Source organism: Chiloscyllium punctatum, chromosome 9, assembly GCF_047496795.1.
Source record: "Chiloscyllium punctatum isolate Juve2018m chromosome 9, sChiPun1.3, whole genome shotgun sequence".
Classification (NCBI taxonomy): Eukaryota; Metazoa; Chordata; class Chondrichthyes; order Orectolobiformes; family Hemiscylliidae; genus Chiloscyllium; species Chiloscyllium punctatum.
In genome coordinates, this window is record NC_092747.1 from 100,681,352 (window position 1) to 100,699,551 (window position 18,200).

The 18,200-nt window shown below is 41.9% G+C and overlaps 1 protein-coding gene across 5 annotated transcripts in view; it reads left to right on the forward strand.

The window, feature by feature from the left end:
• The window catches only part of klf12b (Kruppel like factor 12b), a 284,772-nt gene extending 275,944 nt beyond the window's left edge, over positions 1-8,828 (forward strand). For all 5 annotated transcript variants that reach the window (XM_072577971.1, XM_072577972.1, XM_072577970.1 and 2 more), the window contains one exon: positions 5,144-8,828. In XM_072577971.1, the coding sequence (XP_072434072.1) occupies positions 5,144-5,325 (182 nt within the window). In that variant the 3' untranslated portion in view covers positions 5,326-8,828. The remainder of the gene's footprint in view (positions 1-5,143) is intronic.
• The last annotated feature ends 9,372 nt before the right edge of the window (positions 8,829-18,200 follow it).

Here is an 18,200-nt window from a genome sequence, read left to right on the forward strand (position 1 = left end):
ACCAATCGTCGTGTCATCTGCAAACTTGCTGATCATACCAACAGTGCCCTCTTCTACATCATTTAGGTATATTACAAACAACAGTGGCCCCAACACTGACCCCTGTGGAACACCATTGGTCACCTTTCTCCATTTTGAGAAACTCCCTTCAACTACTACTCTCTGTCTCCTGTTGCTCAACCAGTTCTTTATCCACCTAGCTAGGACACCCTGCACACCTTGTGACTTTACTTTCTCCATTAGTCTACCATGGGGAACCTTATCAAATGCCTTACTAAAGTCTATGTATATAACATCAGCAGCCCTTCCATCATCTATCAACTTGGTCACTTCCTCAAAGAACTCTATTAAGTTGGTAAGGCACGATCTCCCCCGCACAAAACCATGTTACCTATCACTGATACGCCCATTCTTTTCTAAATATAAATAGATCCTATCCCTCAGTACCCTCTCCAGCATCTTCACCACCACCAATGTCAGGCTCACTGGTCTGTAGTTACCCAGAATATCCCTATTACCCTTCTTGTATGGGGTACAACATTAGCAACCCTCCAGTCCTCCAGCACCTCACCTGTATTTAATAATGCCACAAAGATATCTGTCAAGGCCCCAGCTATTCCCTCTCTTGCCTCCCTCAGCAGCCTGAGATAGATCCCATCCGGTCCTGGGGATTTGTCCACCTTAATAACCTCTAGCCTATCCAACACATCTTCCCTACTTATGTCAACGTGATCCAGACTAATCAAACTTCTGTCTCTACTCTCAAGATTCACCATCTTCCTCTCCTCAGTGAACACTGATGCAAAGTAATCATTCAGAATCTCACCCATTCTCTCAGGTTCGGCACACAGCCTTCCTTCGTTATCCTTTAGTGGACCAATCCTTTCTCTAGCTACCCACTTGCTTCTTATATAAGGATAAAATGCTTTGGGATTCTCCTTAATTCTGCTAGCTAAAGCTATTTCACGACCCCTTTTAACCCGCTTGATTCCTTGTTTAAGACTTGTCCTACTTTTCTGATATTCCTCCAGGGCCTGTTCTGTTCTTAGCTGCCTAGACCTTATGTACGCTTCCCTTTTCCTCTTGGCTAGTCGTACAATTTCTCCTGTCATCCACGGTTCACGAATCTTGCCCTTCCTATCCTTTGCCTTCAATGGGACATGCCTATCCTGCACTATCTTTAACCTATATTTGAAAGCCTCCCACATCTCAAATGTGGACTTCCCTTCAAATAGCTGTGTCTAATCCACATTTCCGAGCTCCTGTCTAATTTTGATATAATTGCCTTGGCCCAGTTTAGTACTCTTCCCTTAGGACCACTCTCTTCTTTATCTATGAGTATTCTAAAACTTACAGAATTGCGGTCACTGTTCCCCCACCACAACTTCTACAACCTGCCTGGCTCGTTCCCCAGTACCAGATCCGATATGGCCCCTTCCCTCATCGGGCTATTGACATACTGCTCTAGAAAACTCTCCTGGACACTTCTTACAAATTCTACTCCATCCAGACCTCTGACCCTAAGTGTATCCCAGTCAATGTTGGGAAAATTAAATTCTCCCATCACCACTACCCTATTGCCTCTACATCTTTCCATAATCTGTTTACCTATTTGTTCTTCTACCTCACGCTCACAGTTGGGAGGCCTGTAATACAGCCCCAACAATGGAACTGCATCCTTCTTGTTTCTCAGCTTCACCCATAATGCCTCACTAACAAAGACCTCCATAGTGTCCTTCTTTAGCACAGCCGTGATATTGTCCCTGACCAGCAATGCAACTCCACCCCCACTTTTACCTCCCTGTCCTTTCTGAAGTGTCTATATCCTGGAACATTTAGTTGCCAATCATCATGCCCTTCCTTCAACCAAGTCTTTGTGATTGCAATAACATCATACTCCCAGGCACTAATCCAAGCCCTAAGTTCATCTGCCTTACCCACTATACTCCTTGCATTAAAGTAGATGCATTTCAGGCCACCACTTCTTTTGCGCTCACCTGCTCTCTGCCTACTCTTCCCTTTTATTAATGCCATCTTCATAATTCTTACAGTCTCCAGTCTCCACCTCGCTGCCTATTTGTTTTCTCTTCTGGTTCCCAGGTCCCTGCCACATTAGTTTAAAACCTCCATTAATTGGAGGTAGTTCACGAATGTTCACGAGGATGATCCGTGGTATGGAGGAATTGTCTTATGAGCAAAACCGTTTCAGAAACTGCTCATTGGAATTTAGAAGAATGAAAGCTGATCTCATTGAAATATTTAGGATTCTTAAGGGACTCGACAGGGCCAATGCCTGAAAGAATGTTTCCCCTCAGGGGAAGTCTCGGGGGTACAAGCTCAGAAATAAGGATGTCAATAGAAGGATGAGACGAGGAGGAATTTCTTCTCTTGGAGGCTTGAGTGCCTTTGGAACTCCTTGCCACTGAGAGCTGTGGGGCAGACTCCTTTTGCATTTTTGAGGTTGAGGTAAATAAATTCTTGATGAGTAGGGAAAATCACAGGTTACTGGGAAAGGGCAGGAAAGCAGACACGAGGTGTGTCAGACACGAGCCGTGATCCTGCTGAATGGCAGAGCAGGCTCGAGGGGCCAAATGTCCCATTCCTGTTCCTTTTTTCTTTGGTCTTCACGTCAGCAATATCTTAATCTAGATTATCTCTACACAATTCCTGAAGAAGGGCTGATACCCGAAACGTCGATTCTCCTTCTCCTTGGATGCTGCCTGACCTGCTGTGCTTTTCCAGCAACACGTTTTCAGCTCTGATCTCCAGCAGTCCTCACTTTCTCCTATCTCTACACAATGTCGGGTGTGAAACTTTAGAGCATCACGGCTCAATCATACTCTGCAATCCTTCTCTAAATTGGGTGCACAACATCAGAGGATGGGAATACCTAGGTGGAGAGACGATTGGCATTTCCTGTCTTCAAGCTCCCACTTCCTGCCCCCTCCCCATCCTGCTTCCCTAGCCTTACTGCCCAGACTAGGGTTAGTTCTAACGCTAACCTTAACCAGCTGAGCATTTGCTGCCTAGCTCCTTGTAAATGCTAGAGAGTGACTTCCACTAAGCATTTACATTACTGATCATGTCAGAGGCCTCCAGTCAAATTGCTTAATTGTGCAATTTTTAGAATTCTTGTCTCCTTTCAAAGTAATTCCATCCTCTTCCAATGCTGCAGCAGTGCCCCTTGTCCAGTCAGCAGCATTACATTTCATTCCTCCACACCAATGAGTTCCCTCTTGCTGTTAAAGATCATTCAGCTATGGTCAGATACAAAAAGAACACACTTACCTGAGATCCAAGCAGGTCAAAATTCATCCCTGACATTCTCTGTGTAGGTTTAAGAAAATCCAGCCCTTTAAAGTGTCTGCTTTCCTGCCCTTTCCCAGTAACCTGTGATTTTCCCTACTCATCAAGAATTTATTTACCTCAACCTCAATTTCCTTGAAGTAAAAGCATTACAGAGGATTCTGCCTGAGTCAGGGATAACAGTAAAATTTACAAATGGCAGAACGCACAGACCACTGTTCCAAAGCAATTCAGGAGTTTACAAGAACAGGGAGGAAGGAAAAAGAACTGCTGACACATCTCAACTTTCAGTTTCTGGCTAAATATTAAAAGACAAATGTAGATGAAGTGATTGACTGTTGTTAACCTCATCTAAACATTCAAGTGAGCAAAATGTCTTAAACACTGAAGAGATGGCAGTACTGATTCATAGACTCGCTAAAAGTGGTGCCAAACTGAATCAATGGAGATGAAGAATGAGGGACAAGATAAATTAGCAAATAATGGCAGATAAAAAGACATGAAGTAGCTGTATAACCGCATAATATATTCATAAGTATTGTCTTCTTTCAGTTCATGAAACAAAAATAGCTTATGGTTTATAAACCAAACACTTCATCAATCTTAAATTCATCTTGAGTGTCTTCCTCACCCTGACCTCCAACGAAAATAAGCAGCTCATGGATTTCCTTATCACTGTGGTTGAGATCATTCAGCTGCATGTGTTTCACTCCCTACATCCAGCAACAAGTGAAATCTTTGGGTTGTGTCATGTTGTGTTGGTTACAGGGGCTCCATGGAATGTTTATAACATAGTGGGTGGTGGTCCGCAGAAGCAAAACGTTTGAGAATCAAATGTTCACCAGCTTCTTGTTCTGAATTAAGAATTGTAGCACTATTTGGTGGTCAATTAATTGGCAGGCCTTTGGCACATTAAGTGTTAGTTTCATTATGTAGAATCAGTAACCAACCAACAAAGATTGAAGATCATTGGCAAAAGAATCAAAAGAGGGAGATACCTTTTTGAAGCATTTAATTAAAAATCTAGGGTAGGCCTGTGGACTTCTAATGCTCTTATCTTATGAATTTGTTATCATTTGGAAGAGCTTCCTGAAAAGATAGTGGAAGTATTTGATTTAAAAAAGCTTGAGAGATATGTTTAACATCCATGTTGCGGGGTCTGGACAGAATAGGTCGGGAGAGATTGTTCTGTTGGTAAAAGGACAGAAATAGATGGCCCGGATTTTAAATGATTGGCAAGAAAGAAGCAATGGAAATACGAGGAAAAAAAACTTTTATTATGTTTGGAATGGTTAGGATCAGGAATACAAGAAGTGACAAAGTGGCAGAGGTAGATTCAGTCGTAGCTTTCAAAAAAGAATTGGCTTAGAACCTGAAAAGGAATATTTTCAGGAATGTGGGGAAGAGGAAGGCGAGTGACATGTGTTTACTTTCTCTTGCAATAGCTGTCAATGGGCAAAATGATCCTGATTTGGGGTTCTAATCATTCTGCAATTCTAAGACTTCAATAATGAGAAAATGGATCAATATTTGGAGGTAAAGAAGGCGGGGAGGTCTGGGCAAAGGGCAGCTCAGTGGGACTGATTAGAACACTGCTTTAAAGAGCTGCAGATCCAAATGGCTTCTCTGTATGCAATGTGATTCAATATGTTCTTCTGTGATATATTCTCATCATGATTTCAATATTAGAACTAATGAAATGATATCACTTTGCAGAGACATGGACTTCAGAAGTGACGTGATTTAATCGAATTGTGTTTTTTAAAGATATTTGCAAGATTATAGATATAGTCATTACTAGAAGTAATTTTAACGACTTATGTATGCTTAATTTTAGGTGAAAAACCATATAAATGCACATGGGAAGGCTGTACGTGGAAATTTGCTCGTTCAGATGAGCTGACAAGGCACTACCGCAAGCACACGGGAGTGAAACCCTTCAAGTGTGCAGACTGTGACCGTAGTTTCTCACGTTCAGATCACCTGGCACTGCATCGTCGGAGACACATGCTTGTTTGAAAGTGATTTCAAAAACAGTGGGGCAACGGAGCAGGATCTCCTTCAAATCCCCAGGATTCAGCTGGGCTGAATTATCGAGTGTATCAATTGAGGAGACATCTCCAATCATCCAAAAGGAGAACAAGTTAAAAAGCACTCTAATCTTTCCCATTGCTGACAGTCAAAACTAACCGTCAGTGATTTGGCAATTTTGATGATTTCAATTTGGCCTGTGATCTTGTCCAAGGCTATTCACAATGAGTTGCTGCATTTTTTAAAAAAAAAGTTCTCATTTTAAATCAATTTAACATTACTAGGATTCTTCAACTACTGGATAAACCTAGCAGGCCGGTATTTAGTGCTGAATTTAATTTACCCATTGTTTCTATTCCACTTGCTTTTATACTCATTCAGAAAGCTCTACCCATTGTAGAGACTACTTTTGAAAAATGGTAAGAAACAAGCGAGGATAAAGACTTGATGATATTTTCCTCTACTCCATACTCATACCCTAAAAAAACAGTGCACGGAGGATAGTATAGTCCATAGTTGATGAAGTGAATGAATTATATGCCAGTGCTGTGTCATGGATCATAATGGACAGGTTATTATTCTGCAACAGAATTAATGAAAACTCCTCCTCTAGTTGAAAAATTACAACTGCTGCAGTGATCTGTACTGGGCTACATAAACAAACTCGGGATGGGTGGGACACGGGATGAGAGAGAAGAGGGGATAATAGAGGCATTATAGCTTCAATAATTTGTTATACATCATAGTGCACTATAACTTGGTGCTTATGCTTTTCCAAGTATCCTGCCACCTGCATGATTGCACTCACCAGGAATTATGCATTTCTCACAAGAACTACATCAATCCAGTTTTACTTTTCTTTCAGTTGCGTTGGGGTGTATTACATGGTGTCAGGAGATGTATTATCAAACTATCTGATGTACAAATTAGGAATTTTTGGTTTCTTTTTTTGTTGAGCTAAGGGTTATTGACTCTGTTAGAAGTCTGTAAGCCTATCCTAGATTTTAATTGAATTCAATGGGCTATCATAAATGCCAGAATCCTAATTTCATTATAATTGTTTCCATCAGCAACAGCATCTTGCAGAACTATACCATTAAAAAAAAGCGATAACATTGGCCACAATATTATTCGAAAGTAAATTTATGATTAGATGCAGTGTTTTAATTGGTCTTTAATAATGGTAGTATGGTCAATATATAGCATAATTCCTGTTCCACGTGGAAAGGATTCTCTACTTATTAGCCTTCGATTGATGCTGTTGGTGTGATTGTTTACGGCCATACAGCATCTTTCACAGCTGTAGCATCTTAACCATACAGAACTCCCCACTTATTGTTTACTGGCACTGTCCATTGGATCACATAATATTCAACATAAAATGTAAGATGAAAATAGGAAGAGGTTCTGCAGATGGCAAACAGAGGTCATGGGAAAAAAATGTGAAGTTATTTCATTAATTATTGCTTAATTTTACCATTGAAGAATTTGCTGCAGCTCTCCAGAGTTGGTCATTATTAGGAGTTTCTATATTACGGTGTATTACTGTACAGATTTGAAGTGCATGAAATAGATTCCTTTTTACTTAACAAACAGTTAAGTAAGAACTAAGATCCACTTTGCTGGTTTCAATTGCAGCACCTAATCATAATGTTCCTTGCATCTAGTAGGTCTTCTTTAAGCGATCACTGTCTTAAATGACACAGGCACAATTAAGATCTTTCGCCTCACTGTTGGGGGGGGAAGTGATATGAGTTTTTTTTTAAATGAGTGTTTATCCATATTTTCTTGACTAGTTCAAATCTACTTTGTAAAATTGTGTGTATAGTAGATGACAGTTCATTCCACTCATCTGCTTTAAGACAGCAATATTTCTAGGGAAAAAAAGCAAAGTCAAAAAAAGACTGATAAACAAAGCGCAGAGCTGTTCTTATCGATATTCAAAGCCTGCCAGTAGCATCTTCTAACCCGATTAATGTGACATTACATCACGTGAAGAAGAGAAATGAGAGTCGGAGGCATCTTTCTTCTGAGCTGATTTCTTCTTGTCTTCTCTTCAAGGCAACATGTTTGTACAAATGTGAAAATGGAGTACTAACAGTGCCGCGCTCATTCTTGTGTTGCACAAATTGTCAATAAAGTTAAAAGTATTAAACCCTTTCCCACCTCACAGGGCAGGATTCTTCAGGGAGAATACTGTTGGCCTTCACATGAAACTGACAAACACCACCTTAAGGGACAGAGCAATGAACTTTTAACACCTTATTTCCCTCTCTGCAAATTCCATAGGTTGCCTCAAGTGGCCTACCTTGTGAAAATACCCATTCCACACACTATGAAATGAAATACCTTGACTGAACTGTGTTTTACAAAGTAAACATCAAGCTCATATCTGAATTTACTAACAAAATGAAAAGTACGAGTGAAGGCCAAGGTTTAAAGGTGAAGGTATGATTTCTTGAAGATGGATATTGTCCTTAAATATTACCAGCTCCTTTTGAAGCCACAAAGACACAATGTCTTGCACTTTGAATTCGCCTCAGTTGAGAGAAAAAGATTTATACAGGGATTAACATCCAAACTCTCAAAAACCATCCTGATATTTTACTGTACTAGTTAGGACATCTATTTTAAATATTGTATTATATGTGAAAGTTCAAAGTATTTTGAGAGTCATAGTTTTACATAGACTGTAAATAGTGGTGGGGGGAAAACTAAATTGGAAGGCTTCTAATTTTCATTCTAAAGTGCACCCAGTGACCTTTGCGAAGAAAAGATTCAAATTGGCTGATTTATGAAAGGACTAGCATAAATCCTGCAATAGTTTTTAAACATCAGTGTTTTATTCTTTAGGAATAAATCCCATTTTTGAGTCTTCTGAAGAAGCTTTCCTTTTCTTGATCTTTGTACACTATTTAGTTCAGGCAATAAGTATGTGACATGTTTACTAACATTTATGTAAGTGTTGTTCTTGTATTTATGTACAATGTATGTATTGTAAATATATTCAGAACTTTTCATCTTACTGTAAAATGCTGACATCACCCAGAAATGTAAAGGGAGTCCCAGTAAAGAAATTTTGAGAGCGGATGTTCTGTTTCTCCCCAGTCTGAAAGACAAAAAAATGAACAAGTGTTTAGTTTTCCATGTGTCCGAAAATGTCTCCGTTAGTGCTTTGCGTTTCTGTATTCAACTTTCATATGAGCTGAGCTGTGAATTGAAGAACTATAGTACACATCTTTAAATGTATGCATTTGTAATTACCTGAAATATGAATGGAGGCATGAAGGTTAAATAAACTTGCTTTTGTATGTAACAAATCCAGTTAACTCTTGAGAGGGTCAGAACAGATTGAAGGAATGTTGGTAATTCACATTCAGTTGATAATTACATTGATAATTGTTGCGTGATACTTTTAGAGCATGTTAAATGTTCAACTGACATGGGACAAATTATAGTTTCATTCATTAAACATTTTTTTAAAATGTTCATTCTACCGTAAAAGAATGATAAATATGCCACCAGTATACGCACTGGTGAAGATCAAGAAGCAGGCAATTGTAATATTTCTACAGTAAGGAAAGATTTAGAATATATGAAACATCAGAAGTTTGAATAGACCCAAGAGGACATTAACGTGAATGAGCGCAAATGATTCGGAGTGATTTCTGCATTTAAGATATTTTTAAATGTTCTACTCTGTAATCAACATCAGTGTTAATGGTTTATTCACATCTTTGCACTAACGCAGATAATGGCTTCATCATAAAGTAGTTATGCTTTGATAATTTGTTTGTGCAGCCCTGTAGATATTTAGCCCTGATTATAGTAAAATATCCCGAGCAAAATTTGACACCAAGCCACTTAAAGAGCTATTAGGTTAGGTGGCCAAAAGCTTGGTCAAAGACCGAAATTTTCAGGAGCGTCTGAAAAGGAGGAAAGCTAAATAGACAAGATTAGAAAGAGAAATGCAGAGCTTGAGGCCCATGGGCAGCTAAAGACATTGTGACTAACCACAAAATAATTAAAACCGAGAACGTTTTAGATGCTAGAATTAGAGGAGCTCAGACAGCTTGGAGGATTGTGGGACTGGAGGTGGTTATAGAGTTAGTGAAAAGATGAGACCATGGAGGGATTTGAAAATGAGGATGAGTATTTGAAAGTTCAAGCCATTGCTTAAATAGGAGCTAGTGCACCTTTGCAAACACAAGTGATGGCATGAATGGAACTTGGTACAACTTAAGACAAGGCACTAGAATTTTGATTAGCCTACATTTTACAGAAGTCAGAACATCAGAGGCATACACACGAGTGAATAAGAACAGTCAAATCTAGACCTAACAAAGGCACTGAGCATCAATAACAGACACAACTCCAACAAAAAGAAAACAATTCTAATATGCTAAAACCAAACAATGAGGCTGGAGTGATTTATAAGCATCATCCAAAAGTGCACACACATTTTTGGGTCGTCAACATCAAATTGTTTTTTCATGCCAGTTGTGAGTGTCATTGACTCTCAGTGAGCCTGTTAAGTTTTACATAGCATCTTTAACATAATAGAAATGTTCTGTTACACTCAGAAGAAGCAACAACAATGCACACTGAAATATTGTACCATTGATTATCAAAAAACCCCACCCCATCCTCTATCAGTTTATCCACACTAATATATTGCAAGAAGCCAACAATTAAAATGCCTATTCCAGACAAGTTATCCATGTTCATGCCAAGGAATGGGATTCTCTGTCGTACATGGAATAGTGACAAAGTTAATTTAGAGCCACAGAGCTGTAAAGCATAGAAACAAACCTTTCAATCCAACTCGTCCATGCCAACCAGATATCCTAAATTAATTTGGTCCCATTGGCTGCATTTGATCCATATCCCTCTAAACCCTCCCTATTCATATACCCCTCCAGATGCCTTTTTTAAAGTTGTAATTATACTCACCTCCACCACTTCCTCTGACAGTTCATTCCATGCACCCAGCACCCTCTGCGTGAAAAATTTGCCCTCAGGTCCTTTTTAAATCTTCCCCCTCTCATCTTCAACATATATCCTCTAGTTCTGGACTCCTCCATCCCAGAGAAAAGACCTTGCCTATTCACCACATCCATGCCCCATGTGATTTTATAAACTTCTATAAGGTCACACCTCAGCCTCTGATACTCCAAGGTTTCATTAGTTCACCTATGGACTATCTACAGTCTGTTGGAAGATAAAAACATCCTCTTGGGAAAGCCATAGCTTACCTTTGTCAATAAGTTTTCACAATCACAGGATGGCCTGAAGCTCTTTTAAAGCCAATGAAGTCATTTTGAGGAGTAATCATTTATGTAAGGAAATGTGGCTAACAACTTACACACAGCATACTCAAAATCCTGAATGCATAACACATGGCGAAAGTCAGCCAAACTTAAATTTATGTAAGTTGGTGCCAGTTATATTGCCAGAAACCAGAGGAGAAATATATTGGAAGACAAATTCAGTGGTTAATTACTTTGATGGTCAGACTGAAAAATGCTGGAGAAACTCAACAAGCCTGGCAGAATCTGTGGAGAGAGAAACAAGATGAGCATTTTGAGTCCAGTAACCCTTCTTCAGAATGCTGGTCTCTAAACTTTATCTCTGCTTTCTCATCTCAGACACTGCCAGATCTGCTGAGTTTCTGCAGTAAATTCTGTTTCAGATCTTTAGCATCTACGGTTCTTTGTTTTATTTTCCAATCTTATGGAATGTTGTATCTTATCTGTACTATCTTTGACAGGGGTTAAAAATCATATGAAGTCTGACACTCTTTTTGAAAGAAAATCTGGCAAAGATCACGTTCATGCCTAACGGAATGAATCAGTTTGGAAAGCATACCTCTGTAATTTCAAATTCTTCAACAAATTAAAGGATCTCCCACACACAATAGATGATGAAGTTCAAATTCAGAAGAGTCAGATACTGTATATGTGTACATATCTAAACAGCCACATGGTTTTGTTACTGGTTTCCAAGTTCAAATCACTAAATACAACAGAAATCATTGTAATTGCAGGAAATCTGTAATAAAACCTGGTGGAAGATTACTGATCTGAAATGTGAGCTGGATTTTCAGCCTCACAGCTGGTAACTTGGATCTGGAACTTTCTCAGCATGCCACATCTACCTGAGAAAAAAAAATTACCCCAATTTTTGCTTCAGAACAGAAGGTGCGGAATGCACTCAGGCCCACCATCCTGATCACACACCTGAGGTGGCCACAATGGCTGTCAAGTGTCACGGTGAGATGTTTAAGAGAAACACCTCAGTTATCTTGATTTTTCCAAGTTGTGTTAAATATTAGGCCCTCTATTCCTCATCCCTCATCATCTTCCACATCTACAGCCCCTTCTACCTTCATTGTTCTTTATAAAACCATGCCAAGCCACCACCCCACCCATGGCCTTATAATTCCCATCCCACCTTAATGTTAGCTCATGCCCACCCATGTTCCACCAACTCAATTCCTTTACACCTTCATCCCCTTCATGTTCTAAACCCAACTCATCAGTGACCACTATAGGCAGACATCAGAAGTCAGCCATTAAATAAATAAAGGTCTAAATATCTATTACTGCCTTCACAGCTTTGAAAACACTCCCAGCTGTGAAAGTTGCTTCAAAATATTTGAACACATACTTAATTCTCTGTAAAAAGAAGCAAACTTGTAGTTGGCAGCATGGTGGTATTGTCAATTGTGGTTCATTAATGTTCTCTCAGGAAGGAAATCTGTCTTCCATACCCGTTCTCGCTTGTATGTGATTCCAGGTCCAAAACTATATGATTGATTTTTAACTGTCCTCGAACAGGTAGGGATGGGCATTAAATGCTGGCCAAGCCAATGATTCCCATATCCCATGAAAGAATATAGTCTTGAATCATACGAAAGACAGGCAAAAGTAAGGATTGCAGATGTTGGAAATCAGAGTCTAGCTTGGAGTGGTGCTGGAAAAGAACAGTCGATCAGGCAGCATCCGAGGAGCAGGAAAATCGATGAAGGGCTCCTCAGATGCTGCCTGACCAGCTGTGCTTTTCCAGCACCGCTCTAATCTAGATTCATATGAAAGACAACCAATTATTTAATAATATCTTTTGAGTTGGCAATTAAACTGTGCACTTGCAACGCTGGGCATTGACACTCACCAGTTTTACCTATGCGCCCTTTGAGAGTCTCTACATTTCTTATATAAATTTTAAATTGCCTCATTGTGGGATTGAGCCTCAGGCTTGATGTTCATCCAACCACAGTCCAGCTTGCTGCAGGGAGGCTGCCTCTATTGACAAGGGTAACACTAGACAGATTTGGGAGGTGGGGTGATGCAGTGAGCTGATGAAAATTCTGCTGCATCCTTCAGTATTGAAATTGGCTGCCTGCCTTTGTGAAGGGGACAGATAACCTGGATCCCAATTCCTTCCCTCTCCTCTTCCCTCTAAAACTGAATCTGAGAGCCATGCTGATGTGTTTTCCCTCCATTTTCCCAGTTACTGCCCTGCTCCATCTCCATCTCTGATAGATTGGGAATGTTCAGCCATTCTTTCCAAATTGAAGTCATTAGCTTGACATGTTAACTTGATTTTACTTGCTGCCTGACACTCTCAGTGTTTCCAATATCTGGTCCATTCACTTTTGTTCCAGATCTCCAACATCTGCAGAAAGACAGACTTCCAGAAAAGCATCAAAATGAGGCATGTCTGCTCTCTTGTGGGTGTAAAGAATCCCATGCCACTGTTTTGAAGGAAGGGGTGTTCTCTGTAGAGTACTGGCCATTTTCATTCCTCAGTCAAAGTCACAACAATCACCATGGGTGGCAGGGTGGCACAGTCGTTAGCACTATTGCCTCACAGCACCAGAGACCTGGGTTCAATTCCTGCCTTGGGCAACTGTGTGTGGAGTTTGCACATTCTTCCTGTGTCTGTGTGGGTTTCCTCTGGGTACTCTGGTTTCCTCCCATAGTCCAAGGTCGTGCAGGTTAAGTGAATTGGCCATGCTAAATTGCCCGTAGTGTCAGGTGGAGGGGTAAATGTAGGGGAATGGGTCTGGGTGGGTTGCTCTTCGCAGGGTCGGTGTGGACTTGTTGGGCCGAAGGGCCTGTTTCCACCCTATAAGTAATCTAGTCAAATAAGTTATCAACTCATGCTGTTATTGCCGCTTGTGCACACAAATTGGTTGCTATGGTTCCAACATTGTAATAGTGAAGACTCTTCACAAGTACATCATTAACTAGAAAGTGCTCTTGAGACTGTCTAGGTTGTGAAAAGCAAGCTTGTGGTGCTTGGTGTTAATTAAAAGTTACTTTTAATAAAAAAAAGGGAGACATTTTAAAGAAAATGAGTTAATTTCATACAAAAACAACTTTGGTCACAAAAGGAAACAGGTCCAAAGAGCACAGTCATGACACAACAGAGAACCAAGATAGGAAAACAAAAGAAAAAAAAACCAAGCAAAATATAAATTCTCTGTAAGCAAATATTGTGCTACTTGGAAGCATAACAAGGGAAACATTATATGCAAACTCAACAAAAACAGCAGAAATAATGACACAGGCAAGCAGAAAACCTGTAGCAGCTTGATGAAAACCTCTAAAAGGTTGACATAGCTAAGTTCTGTTGCAACAGAATTCACCACTGTGCCAAATTAATTTGGAGAACAATCCTGAGTTCTTCTATTATAGTACCTCATGGAAGCAATCATTTTCAGGTACTTCTGCTGAGCAAGCTGCCTTTGTTCTCAATAATACTACACATAGAGTGGAATTCTGATGTAAAGAAACTCATCGCTCATTTTATTAACTTCCCATAAGCCATTAAAGATGTGCTACTATTAACATAAAGCAGGTTGAGCAAAAAGGAAGAAATTGGAGAAGGGGCAATTTCACAATCAGTCCAACAGGTTTTACAAAACACTTCATGCATCTGACCCAGGCAAATGTGAACAAAACAGGAATGGAGAATGCTTGGTTGCATCACGATTTATTCTGGATTAGAGTGGTGCTGGAAGAGCACAGCAGTTCAGGCAGCATCCGAGGAGCAGTAAAATCGACGTTTCAGGCAAAAGCCCTTCATCAGGAATAAAGGCAGAGAGCCTGAAGGGTGGAGAGATAAGCTAGAGGAGGGTGGGGGTGGGGAGAAAGTAGCATAGAGTACAATAGGTGAGTGGGGGTGGGGATGAAGGTGATAGGTCAAGGAGGAGGGTGGAGTGGATAGCTGGAAAAGAAGTTAGGCAGGTAGGACAAGTCATGGGGACAGTGCTGAGCTGGAAGTTCGGAACTAGGGTGAGAAGGGGGAAGGGGAAATGAGGAAACTGTTGAAGTCCACATTGATGCCCTGGGGTTGAAGTGTTCCAAGGCGGAAGATGAGGCGTTCTTCCTCCAGGCGTCTGGTGGTGAGGGAGTGGCGGTGAAGGAGGCCCAGGATCTCCATGTCCTCGGCAGAGTGGGAGGGGGAGTTGAAATGTTGGGTCACAGGGCGGTATGGTTGATTGGTGCGGGTGTCCCGGAGATGTTCCCTAAAGCGCTCTGCTAGGAGGCGTCCAGTCTCCCCAATGTAGAGGAGACCACATTGGGAGCAACGGATACAATAAATGATATTGGTGGATGTGCAGGTAACACTTTGATGGATGTGGAAGGCTCCTTTACGGCCTTGGATGGAGGTGAGGGAGGAGGTGTGGGCACAGGTTTTGCAATTCCTGCGGTGGCAGGGGAAGGTGCCAGGATGGGGGGAGGGTGGGTTGTAGGGGGCGTGGACCTGACCAGGTAGTCACGGAGGGAACGGTCTTTGCGGAAGGTGGAAAGGGGTGGGGTGGGAAATATATCCCTGGTGGTGGGGTCTTTTTGGAGGTGGCAGAAATGTCAGCGGATGGTTTGGTTTATGCAAAGGTTTGTAGGGTGGAAGGTGAGCACCAGGGGCGTTCTGTCCTTGTTACGGTTGGAGGGGTGGGGTCTGAGGGCGGAAGTGCAGGATGTGGACAAGATGCGTTGGAGGGCATCTTTAACCACGTGGGAAGGGAAATTGTGGTCTCTAAAGAAGGAGGCCATCTGGTGTGTTCTGTGGTGGAACTGGTCCGCCTGGGATCAGATACGGTGGAGGCGGAGGAATTGGGAATAAGGGATGGCATTTTTGCAAGAGTTAGGGTGGGAAGAGGTGTAATCCAGGTAGCTGTGTGTTTGTAAGAAATGTCAGTCAAGTCAGTCGTCATTAATGGAGATGGAGAGGTCCAGGAAGGGGAGGGAGGTGACAGAGATGGTCCAGGTAAATTTAAGGTCATGGTGGAATGTGTTGGTGAAGTTGATGAATTGCTCAACCCCCCTGCGGGAGCACGAGGTGGTGCTGATGCAGTCATCAATGTAGCGGAGGAAGAGGTAGGGAGTGGTGCTGGTGTAATTACAGAAGATGGACTGTTCTACATAGCCAACAAAGAGACAGGCATAGCTGGGGCCCATAAGGGTGCCCATGGCTACCCCTTTGGTCTGGAGGAAGTGGGAGGATTCGAAGGAGAAATTGTTAAGGGTGAGGACCAGTTCGGCCAAATGAATGAAAGTGTCGGTGGAAGGGTACTGTTGGGGATGTTGGAAGAGGAAAAAACTGAGGGCTTGGAGGCCCTGGTCATGGCGGATGGAGGTGTAGAGGGATTGGATATCCAGGGTGAGGATGAGGCGTTGGGGACTGGAGAAACAGAAGTCTTGGAGGAGGTGGAGGGCGTGGGTGGTGTCTTGAACGTATGTGGGGAGTTCCTGGACTAGGGGGGATAGGACAGTGTCGAGGTAAGTAGAAATGTGTTCAGTGGGGCAGGAGCATGCTGATACAATGGGTCGGCCAGGGTGGTCAGGCTTGTGGATCTTGGGAAGGAGGTAGAACCGGGCAGTGCGGGGTTCCCGGACTATGAGGTTGGAAGCTGTGGGTGGGAGATCTCCTGAGGTGATGAGATTCTGTATGGTCTGGGAGATGATGGTTTGGTGATGGGGGATGGGATTATGGTTGAGGGGGCGGTAGGAAGAGGTGTCCTCGAGTTGGCGTTTGGCTTCAGTGGTGTAGAGCTCAGTGCACCAGAATACCACTGTGCCCCCTTTATCTGCTGGCTTGATGGTGAGGTCGCGATTGGAGCAGAGGGATTGGAGGGCTGCGCGTTGTGAGGGTGAGAGGTTGGAGTGGGGGAGGGGTGTAGGCAGGTTGAGGCAGTTAATGTCCCAGCGGCAGTTGGAAATGAAGAGGTTGAGGGCAAGTAATAGGCCAGCGTGGGGTGTCCAGGTGGATGCAGTGTGTTGGAGGTGGGCGAAGGGGTCCTCGGAAGGTGGGCAGGAGTCCTGATTGTGAAAGTAAGCTCGGAGGCAGAGGCAGCGGAAGGGATTTTACTGCTCCTCGGATGCTGCCTGAACTGCTGTGCTCTTCCAGCACCACTAATCCAGAATCTGGTTTCCAGCATCTGCAGTCATTGTTTTTACCTGCATCAGGATTTAGTTCAATAACACCTTCACATTCCATCTGTTCCTCAGCTAAATGGATGTCCAAGACATTGGAGAATCAGGAGAAAGGAGTCGAAAGGGGAGAGGCACCAAGGTAAGAACTGAAATGAAGACAGCTCTAGCTGTTGTGCATTTCATTGGAATTGTTAATGGAGTGACTATGTAAGAGGAGGCAGCAGCGTAGCTATAGCTACCCAATCATTCAAGGAAACCATTTCTGTTACTTTAATTCATGGAATACTTGGTGCTGTGCCACCCCTCGTTTCCCTGGGGAAGGTGGAGGTGAGCTAATTTCTTGAACTACTTTAGTCTATGGAGTGTAGGTACACCCACAGTGCTGCCAGGATGGGAATTCCAGGACTTTGACCCAGCAACATGAAAGAATAGCGATATAGATCCAAATCAGGGTAGCACGAGGCTCAGAGAGCAAGTTGCAGATAAGGGTGTTCCCTTGTACCTGCTGCCCCTGTCATTCTAGATGGTAGAGATGGCAGGTTTGAAGGTCCTATCTAAGATGTCTTGGTAAGTTGTTCCAATGCATATTATGTATTGCACACACTATAGGTGGAGGGAGTGAAACTTTAAGATGGTGAATGGGAGTGCCAATCGAGTGGCTGCTTTGTCCTACGTGTTGCCAATCATTTTTAGTGCTTACTGGCACTCAAGCATTGAGAGTCTACTGTAATGACAGCAAACTCCCACTCTGACTACTATTTAGCCAATTAGTGGAAGTTAGCTAAGTGCCATCAACTTGCTTGTTCAGCAATCCCCATTTTGTCGTCAATGCAGCAAATTCTGAATAGACTAGTTATACTAATAAATTTTAAAAATGCTGCTCTTTTATCTATTATATCCAGTTATAAAATAGTGGGATGTGCATTCAAATGTGTTTTTGTAAGTGTTATTATCTGGATCAATCAATGAGTAGGCAGTTTTCCCATTCTCTAGAATTGTTAGCTGAGTTTTTTTGTCTCCTCGCCATTTCGGTGTTTCCTTCACCAAGATCAAAGATGGCCAAGAACACATTCCAATAAGTCTGCAACAAGGTCTCTGCATTTTTCATAGTGTGATCAATTAAATTAACATTATTGATTGTGAGATAGGATCATAGTGGTAATGTTACTGGATTCGTGATCTGGAAGTCCAGACTAATATTCTGGGGACATGGGCTTGAATCCCACCATGACAGATGGTGAAATTTGTATTCAATAGATAAAACAGGACTGAAAAGCTAATCTAAATGGCAATCATGGACAACCAACCGATGCTGATTGTTGTAAAAGCCCAACTGGTTCACTAATGTCCTATAGAGAAGGAAATCTGATGTTCTTGCCTGGCCTAGTCTTTGTGTGATTCCAGACCAACAGCGATGTA